The sequence below is a fragment of the Protopterus annectens genome, chromosome 6.part0 (genome assembly GCF_019279795.1).
Source record: "Protopterus annectens isolate FY-2018-M chromosome 6.part0, PAN1.0, whole genome shotgun sequence".
In the NCBI taxonomy this organism is placed as follows: domain Eukaryota; kingdom Metazoa; phylum Chordata; order Ceratodontiformes; family Protopteridae; genus Protopterus; species Protopterus annectens.
Window position 1 is genome coordinate 1103251001 of NC_056737.1, and position 10377 is coordinate 1103261377.

Below are 10377 nucleotides of genomic sequence, written 5' to 3' on the forward strand. Positions count from 1 at the left end.
GCATCACCTATACTCAGCCAGAAGACATAGCAAATCTGCCGGCTGACAGATTCAGCTCAAATTTCACCTTCCCATTAACCCCAGTTCTCCCTAAGAAATACTCCACACCACTCTACCACCAATTATCACCAAACTCAGGTTGCCACTGCGCTTCCCAATGTTAAAAATGCAGCTTCAGTGGGGCCTGGCAATATACCAGGTTGCCTCTAAACAGCTTAAATCATGACTTATTGGATCCATTAGAATCTCTTTTTAACCACAGCCTCTGGATTGCCTTTGTCCTGATAGAGAAGAGGACAGCAACGGTCGTCCTTCTTTATAAATTGGGACCATTTGCTGACCCGAGAAATTACAGACCAATACATTTGACTAGTCCTATATGTAAGGCCATGGAAAGAATAATCATAGACCTGATAAATAATGATATAGGTGACCTTCAAGCACTGGACCTGACCCAATTTGGCTTTGTCAAGGGCAGGTCATGTCTACTGAACTTGGTGGATTTCTTTGAAAAAGTCACTAAGACCATGAATGAGGGTAAAACAGTACATACTGCCTAGCTCGACCTGGCCAAGGCATTTGACACAATTCCCACTCAGGTATTATAAATAAACTCACAAAACTGGACATAAATCCCTATGTCACCAGATGGATAGCCAACAGGCTCAAAGACAGGACACGTGGTTAAAGTGGGTGAATCCAGATCCAGCAAGAGGCCAGTTACTAGTGGTCTGCCACGGGTCTCAGTGCTGGGACCAGTCCTGTTCAGAATATACTTTTCTAAAGTAAAGGCAAATGTGGCAAGCCTCTGAATGACAAAGTCTGGTGATGACTGCAAGCTGGGGCAGTCTTTGAATCCCCCCAATGATGTAGATATCCTTCATGAGGGTCTAGATCAGGCAAATGACTGGTGCCAGAACCATGGCCTAAAACTAAATGCAAAAAAATTAATTATCATACCCGTTGAGAATTTAAATACCCTTGCAAATTAAAACATCAATAGCACACTCCTTAGAGTGGACTCAGAGGTGAGAGATCTAGGTATGCAGATAGCCTGAACTTTAACTGCCATATATCCATAGTGTTGAGAAAATCCTTTTAAGTGGCATAACTTTTAAGTAAAGTTATGCCATCCACATCGAAAGATATTATAGTCCAACATACTCAGCCCTCATAAGACAAATAACCAAGTACAGTACACCATTTGGCATATACTTAACTAGGCACTTACAGCAGCTGGAGTGACCTCGGAGGTTTCTCACAAAGAAAATATAGGGTGCATACAACATGTCCTTTGCAGATAGACTAAAAGCCCTATCTCTTTCTCCTGTCTCCTACTGACTATTAAGGGGTGACCTATGCTTTCCATACAAGGCACTCACAAATCCAGCCCTGAAGGAGCTGCTACACATCCGCAAGTCAAACATCATGAGGTTCACCCAATACAGGGATCTAAACTTAGTCAGCGACTCAAACAAAACATGTTGGAGAGAAAGATATGTGTCTCAGAAATTGCCGCTTCTTTGGAAGAGGCTTCTTATTCACATTAAGCAGAGCTCTTCCCTGGCTCTCCTCAAATGCAGTTTGGATCAATGGATTGGGAATCGCAAATTTACACCTGGGGTAGTACCTATGTCCCCTATGGACAGGGGCAATGTGTAAGATATTGAAGTCATATGGACAAACTCATGCCATCTTCTTGCCCTTAGGGGGCTTATATTGGGTAAAATCGGGTTATATTGGCTGGGCTTTTAAGAGCTCTTAAGCCGTTAGCCTAATACTTTCCTATGAACCTATGAATCATTTTTGAACCTCCCCTGTGTAAAGGCAACTGCAATTTCCTTCCATTAGGCCAAAAGACCCTATCAAGTCTCCTGTAGGAGGAAGTCATATATTAGAAAGATAGTGGCAGATTATATAATTAATGGGACAGGAGCAGTATATAATTAGTGAAACGCAGGCGGGTTATATAGTGTGATTTGTGGAACAGAGGCAGGTTATAAAGTCTAATTAGTAGAACAGTGTCAGGTTGTATAACAGGATTAGTGTAACAGAAGCAGGTTGTATTGTGTGATTAGTGGAGCACAGGCAAGTTATATAGTGTTATTTGTGGAACAGAGGCAGGTTATACAGTGTAATTAGTGGAACCAAGGCAGGTTGTATAGTGTGATTACTGGAGCAGAGGCAGGTTATACAGTGTAATTAGTGGAACAGTGGTAGGTTATATGGTGTGACAAGTTGTATAGTGGAATTAGTGGAATTGGGCATGATATATAAAGTAATTAGTGGACTAGAGACAGGTAATATATTGTTGTTAGTGGGTTACCCAGTATTCCTTACTGTTCCTTCAGCAGTTTATGTGAAACTGCTTCCAGGCAACAATGCAAGTTGTTTCACCTGTTCTACTTGATTGCAACATTGTATCCCTCCACTTGTTTTTTGTAATATTTTGTCTTTAAAGAACTGCATGCCTGACAGTTTTGGTCTGACAATTTAAGTTTAGCAGTTACTGTAGCTCTTCTAATTCATGCTGATGTATTTCTGCTTTACAGTACTGTATCACTGCCACTTCCTGTTGCTAGGATACTTTATTCACACAACTGTCCATGTTTCTTACCTACTTTATTTAGGCTATGGTCATGGGAGGTGGAAGCTATGCTGGCAACCAATGTGCATAAATCAAGACTCAGTGTTGGTTGTGATGTTAGTCCATCATAAGACACACACACACACACACACACACACACACACACACACACACACACACACACACACACACACACACACACACACACAAACACGCACACACACACACACACACACACACACACACACACACACACACACACACACACACACACACACACACACACACATTTAAGCAAATGTCAACCAAAATGGCATTTGACTAACTTCATGGACACATATATATTTTTATTTTGTTTAATTTACTTTGATAACCTTGGTAGTACTTTGATCACGATAGACCATTTGCAGGTACAGCCCAGGTATTTGCAAGCACATATATCACACAAAGTAGTTTCCATAGTATGGTATTGCATGTGCATGTATCGGTATACACACACACACACACACACACACACACACACACACACACACACACACACACACACACACACACACACACACGTGCTGACATTCTGGAATAACATAGCATTGTCAATTACTAGGCTAATGACTGCAAGGGCCTTTTTAACCTTAGCCATTCATCCCAAATCTCTGACAAGTTCTGGTACCTTGATAAGTGTAAGCAGGAGCCTGGGAGATAAACCATTTACAGGCTGCCTGTGTCTATTAGAGACATACTGTAGGTGCCAAGCCAGGGATGAATTTCCTGTAGCCCATCCAGTTGTCCAAATTACATTTGAATTGGGTTAGGGAGGAACTCTGCTTCACATGGCTGGGGAGCCCATTCCAGTGATGGGGTAGTCTCTGGGATACATATCTGTCTCTCCAGGAGGCCCTATTTATATCACAGGCAAAGTTTAAGTCTTTAGAACAGATAATTACAGTGCTGATTGTTTTGGGGATATGCAGGAGGTCCATGAGAGTGGGGTCTGACAATGTCTTGTATGCCAGGCATAGAGCTCCCCTAAACAGCATGTAGGAGACAGAATAGAGGCATAGGGCCTTGAGGCAGTCTGCACAGGACATATTACGTACACCCTGTATACATTTAGAGAGGATCGTCTGTGGACATTCCATTTGTTGGATATGCCTGGTTAGGTACATACCAAAGGGGGCACTGTACTCAATAACAGGTCTGATGAATGCCGAATACAGGGGAATAATAACTTCCTTGGACCTAGATGTATTACCTTTGTTTATAAGTTGCACAACATATAATGATTTCCTCACTACTGTAAATACATGCTGGTCAAAGGCTAGATTACTGTCTGTGTGTGCCCCTAAGTTCCTGACTACTGGGTCAACTCATATGGATGTGTTATAAATATGATAGTTACCAGGGGTGGATGACTTCCTGAAAGATACTATTATGCATATCTTGGCAATTAGTTTTAGTTCATGGCTCTGACACCAGTTGTTTGTCTGTGTTTGCCCTTCTTGGAGAACATTTGTGTCAGTGGGGGATTCAATGACTGCTCCTAATTTGCAGTCATCTGCAAATTTAGTCAGCCAGAGGCCATTAACATTGGTCTTGACTTTAGAGAAGTATATGCCATAAAGGAGTGGTCACAGGACTGATCCCTGAGGTACTCTGCTCATGATGGCCTCTTTGTAGAGGTGGACTCCCCAGTTTTAACTTCCTGAGCCCTATCTGTGAGCCAGCTGGCTATCCACAGGGTGACATAAGGGTTTGTATCTAACCTCTTGAGTTTGTCAACAATGCTTGAGTGGAGTATTGCATCAAATGCCTTGGCCAGGTCAGTAGGCAGAGTGAACCATTTTGCCCTCATCCATTGTTTTGGTGACCTTCTTAAAGATCACTAGTTTCTGTTACTAGACTCCTCTCTTGCACCACTACAGACTTCACACTTGTGGTTTAGCAGCAGCAATCACTAGTGCCATATGTCCCACTCAAAATCATATTTGTATAAAATCACTGAGCTAGGCTAGATGGCAAAGGACTATAGTGGCCTAGTATAGAGTCCTTAGAGTTGTAGCTACACATTCTAAGCTGCTATCTGTAGCAAGACCCAAGATCCAGTGCCTCATTTTATATAAAACAGTGTCTGTACTCTGTATTTAAGTGAAACTTAATCAAACTAGTCTTTAAAATATACTGATACTATATATAGAAGAAATCAGCTTGAGAAAATATTGAGTTATTCAAGGTTTACTTACACAGGCTTAATCAAACAATTTTATGGCTTCAGACAGGAAAATGCGCTAAAACATAGTTGTCAATATACAACATTGTAAGACTCTAGGAAAATGAAGTGGTAATATTCAGCTGCTGGCATAAATGTATTACAAACTAGGTCACACATGCAGCTGACACCAAAACTGCAAGGTGGAAAAAACTAAGGGCACCGTGAAACCAATAAGCTCATGCTCCTGCGTAAGTATACGGTACAGGTAGGGCATGCAACACTACAGTAACCCTACAAATCCAATGAATGCCCAAAGATACAAACAAGAAGGAGCAGAGATTAGTAACATCATGCTATTAGCAGTGACAACGAGTGAGACTCAGCTTAGTTACAAAAAAGAGAGGGGTGGACTGTCAATATGATGACCCAGAAGCAATGCATGAAACTGGATTTATCTGCAAGTTTATTCTAAGCAAAAATTGTTGAACACAAAGGTGTCAAGGCTACAGGTGACACTTGTTTAGAATATATTCAGATTGCAGCACATTGCCTTAATCTTCTTTGATACCTGGAGTGTCATGCATGTTCACCAAGACATAATTAGGGGCATCAGTGGTAATCATGTTGCAAATAAATGCACTCCGTGTAATTAGTTACCTGGTTGAAGACTGGACATCAGTGTCATACATCCACAGATCATTGCACTTCAAATGGAGCAAAGTATTTTATTAAGCCTGATAAGGGGATGAGGAGAAATAAAAAATAGTGTGGCTATATGTACCATAGTCTTTAAAAAAAAAAGAAGAAATATAAGAATAAACAACCATTTCCTTTAAAAGGATGTGAGGTATGGAGAACAGCATTTAATTTAATCATTTTTAGCTCTGTAAGTGAAATAATCGTGATCCAGGCCAAAGGAGTAAAAGTAAATGCAGCGTATATAGACGCTTTGGAACAGCCACTAAAACAAAGTGCCTTCTGAAAGGTGGGATGATAATGGAAATATCTGGAGAAAACCTACACAAACACAGGGAGTACATGCAAACTCTACGGAGAGCAACTGGAAAATGTGACTGAACCCTGAACCTGTAAGGCACAGATCTTAGAGAGCCACTGTGCTGCCAAAATAATCAGAATTCAAATGCTTAATTTGACCAAGAAATTAATTTATTAGAACAACAAATCACTGTTTTACAAACAAAACCCCACATTAATCTGCCACAGATAACCTGAATTAATACTACACCTCCCTGACATTAGTGTTTACTAACACCACATTCTATATTTGTTTGTAGCAAAGTATTTCATAGTGGTTTACAAATACAACACAGTATACATCTATCACTGCTGTAACTCACAAATGAAGGTCTGTGCTTATAAAACTGAAGACCATTTGTCTAAAATTACTGACATAGCTTAACTAACAACTTTACAAAATTAAAACTGTTTCATTATTTCCTTAGTTAGTTGGTTAGTTGTTTGCCAAACAGTAAAATGTACTGATCCAAGTGTCGTTTTTAATAGTCACAAGTCAGTCCACAGAGTTATAAATAAAAACAAATGTGTTTATATAGTATTATAGACCACAATGCAAAACACACAGGATGTATATAAACTACAGTTAATATAGGGAATATGTGTACATTATTGCTAAATAAGAAATAATTATTGAAACAAAAAGTCTAGTGGAGGTAACAAATCCCTGTGCAAGAATCCCAGTGGTGTAGGCTGTAAGTTAGAGATGCGATATTTATAAGATGAAATCCATGGTTATACAAAGTTGAATTATGCTGGCTAATCTGTCAGCATGAAGTGACATGCTGGTTTTACATTTTGTTATGTCTAAGGACCACATCAGATTTAAGAAATTGTTACACTTCCTGCTTTGGAGTCTTTAACTGTCTGGCTAATTCTGAATGGCCCATAATTCTTGTGTTCTGTCAACATAAATTTGTTTTTAGCATGCAGTAATCATTTCCAGTTGCAAAAAAAATGCATTCAGGTAATCAAAGCTATTTTATGCAATTACACAGGCTGCCTATATAGACAACCATGAGTAGTGTATTAAATGCATATGTTGGAAATTATTAACTTTTTTTCTTTTGTACATTGTAAAAAGTAATCATAATGCTACGTGGAGTTTTTAAAAAGGACATCAAACATTTAAGAAACATACTAATTTAACTGCAACACTTTTTGTACTAAAACTGTTCTCATTCAAAACACTGGTTCCCGTTCACACCAAGGACACAGACAATATGTATAATTTGCTACTGAAACCCTTGATGAAGACAAGTTAAATATAATAGCAAAACTAGCATTACTATGCAATACAAATCCCAACTCTTGGTTGGACAGAAATAATACTGAATTTAGGAGACATTAAAATCATATTTAGGCAAAAGCAGAGACATTTTCTAGTGAAATATATCTGGCACCTACAAAAAGAATTTGTGCTCATCTTGCAATATTTAAGAGGCCATCAGCTTCAATAACTGCCTTTATGTCCTCTACCTGCCATCAAATATTCATTCATATCTTCAAATAAAATAATGAACTACATGTCCTATGCTGTTTTACTCTCAGTAATATGCATTGCATTGTAAATAATTTAATTCAGTTTAATTTCTAAACAGAAACTGCACTGATCTAAAAATACAATAAACTATAAATTCTATCTCCACATCCTGTTTAAACTTGCATCACTGAGTATGTGTTTGTTCATAGCAATGTATAAAATTTCCAAAAGTCTAAAACAAAAAGCAACATTCATGTTTCATATGATTCTGATTCATAAATGTTTTAAAGTGATGGCAATAATTTCTTACCTTGATAACCCATGAAGATGCATTTTTTGTTCCACTTTCCCAAGAGAAATATATGAGTATGTGGTTCTTTTATAATTGTTTCTGAAAAACAATTGCATTCAAATCATATATATCCTGTGTTGTATATTCCACAATGGCAAATAAGGAACTTGAGAGAACAGAGCCACTTAAAAACTAAAGTGAAGCACAAAGCAAGCACCTGGTTTTGTTTAAATCTCATCTGCAGTTCATCATTAAACCAGTCGAGGGAGGAATGCTAAAAATGAACACTTCACTTTATAAGTATGTTAAACAATGCAAGCGGGGCCTCTGCCGTAGTTACAGCTGGTTTACATTAAAGAACGCACCAACTGGCTAGACTCCCCACAACAATTCTGGGGACAGCGCCAGCTTATGTACATATTAAAGAACTTCAAAAAGTATGTCTTGTTAACAAAAAAAGTAAAAAGGAATCAGACTGCTCTACATAAAAGTTTGCTGGTTTTATACAGTTTGTTTAACTGTGGATGTCCAGCTGAGATATTAAAAAATGCTTCCCTAAAGCTTAAGAGTCTACCTGTTCCAATCCCTAAAAAATTAAATGAAAGGCTTATGCTCATGTAACATGACTGAAACAGATTTCAGAGCCCTTCTTACTTAGTTTTACGCATTTTTTGTTATGGTTTTCCACAGAAAAACAAAACAAACAGCCCATTATATGGGTAATTAATATAAATAATCAGATAAAGCTGGTTTTCCATACATGTCCAAATAAAGAGAAATAGGCTGCTTAAATGGTAAGCACAAACACAGATATAAAACAAATGTTAACTAGTTATCTGGTTTTATTTATTTGTGCATTTATTTATTTATTTGTCCATGGTGTTGGGAAGATCATATGTCTAGAGACTTTGGAAAACAATATGTCCCCAGGAAACAAATAATAGTAGTTATGAAGGTCTCTCTCTCTCTCTCTCTCTCTCTCTCTCTCTCACACACACACACACACACACACACACACACACACACACACACATGAAAAAACAAGGGCAAGTAATGTGATTAGAAAATGGAAGAATATGTTACTTTCTTATAAAACAAATGCAACAATAGCTTATTCATTAAGCTGTAGAAATCAAATCCTATTTATGATGAAACCTAAATGTATGTATATGTGCAGATATATATACATAATGTTATGTGTAGATCTGCATCTCTCTAGTTATATGTCTGAAATTGAATTCAGTAATACAACAGTGAGGTATAAATCATGAATTAAATTATCCTAAGAGCATAGTTACTGAGGCTACATTTTATACTGAACATACTTTCTGCCTTCTCTGCTCTTTTTTTTCAGTGCTGTATTTAGCTCTGACTGGTTGTAGATGATTTCAGAATTATATATGTCATTATTACTAAGATGTTATTGACAAGTGATATTAATAAATAAATATAAAATAATCTTATTAATAAGAGAAGTTTGTGCATATCCTGTAGTGATTTCAGATCATGCCTTTTTTTGTAATGGCATTGATGTTCTATTATGCTAGTATGTATTACAAAACATTGACAATTTCCATGTTATTGTTTAACAATAGAAATTCTGAATTCTGAAAAGTGATGTAAAGAACTTATTCAAGACAGGCTTCTCAGATACGAACTGAGCGGGGGGGGGGGTGTTAAGTGGTTGGAATAACCTTAAGCAAGCTGTGAAGAAGGGGTGAAATTGTACACTGCAGAATTATGGAGGAAGAATACAAATATTTTAAGAAACAAACAAATGTGTTTTAAATAAGATGGTGCTTAGCTATTTTGCAAGATAAATTATACTTACAGAAGAGATTAAAAAAAGGTGAAACAAGAGAAATATGATGTTTTGGATAAGAAGTATGATTTTTCCATGAATCTCTTAGATCCATTTTAATAATTCTTTTGAATATCACAAGGTCTTGGCAATTCATTTATGACACAAGCAGTCACAAAGAAATGCAGCTGGTTTGAGGATCGGAGGTAGTGATAACCTAAGCAGAGATCCAATTGTCACAGCACAAATTTTAAGACATTATGTTAGTAGTTTATTTAGAGCAGAGACAAACAGGGAGAATCTGCAAAAGATTTTCAGGATTATTTGTAGAAATTAGACCTCCCAAAATTGAAAGTTCAATCGACTTTCATCTTGATGTGTCCTGTTACAACTGAAGACACTTAGGAAAAAATGGAGGGCCAGGTTTATGTGAAATGGCAGGTAAGGATGGACTTACCCATAGAAATGTGGTGGAAAAATCGTGATAAACTCTTGATGTACTGAATGCATGTATATAGTAGAGTAACTCAGACTAGAGGAACATGCTGTAGCAACGGTGATACCTAATGAAGGTAAAGACTTAGGTTTGCCCTTTTTCTACAAAGCAATGTGCATGCCTAATCATAATTATATTGACATCCATTTTGGTGGGTAGAGTAGCTGGTTATTTGTTTATATTGATATATAATGATTGGTTTGTTTTTGTGGTGAGAAGGCAGTCATTGAAAAGTACCTTGAAAACTAGCATGGTTATGAGAGTGAAGCAGTATAGAAACGACAGTCCAGTTAGACTTAGCTTGGATGCCACAAAAGCTTTTGTTAGAGCTGTTACTATTTATGTAAAGTGGTGCTGGAGTTGGGATTATCTCAGATGTTTGCAGATGTAATTTTAATGATATACAGAAACTCTTCATCTCAAGTGAAAACATATGTCATTTTTTCATCTGTGTTGCATTTATACACAGCACTC

The 10377-nt window shown here is 37.6% G+C and overlaps 1 protein-coding gene across 1 annotated transcript in view; it reads right to left on the reverse strand.

Annotated features, from left to right (window-relative positions):
* Positions 1-7885, reverse strand: part of FBLN5 (fibulin 5) — an 861728-nt gene extending 853843 nt beyond the window's left edge. Inside the window, exon 1 of the mRNA XM_044074715.1 lies at positions 7625-7885. Coding sequence (XP_043930650.1) covers positions 7625-7722 — 98 coding nt within the window. The 5' untranslated portion in view covers positions 7723-7885. The remainder of the gene's footprint in view (positions 1-7624) is intronic.
* Between the last annotated feature and the right edge of the window lie 2492 nt (positions 7886-10377).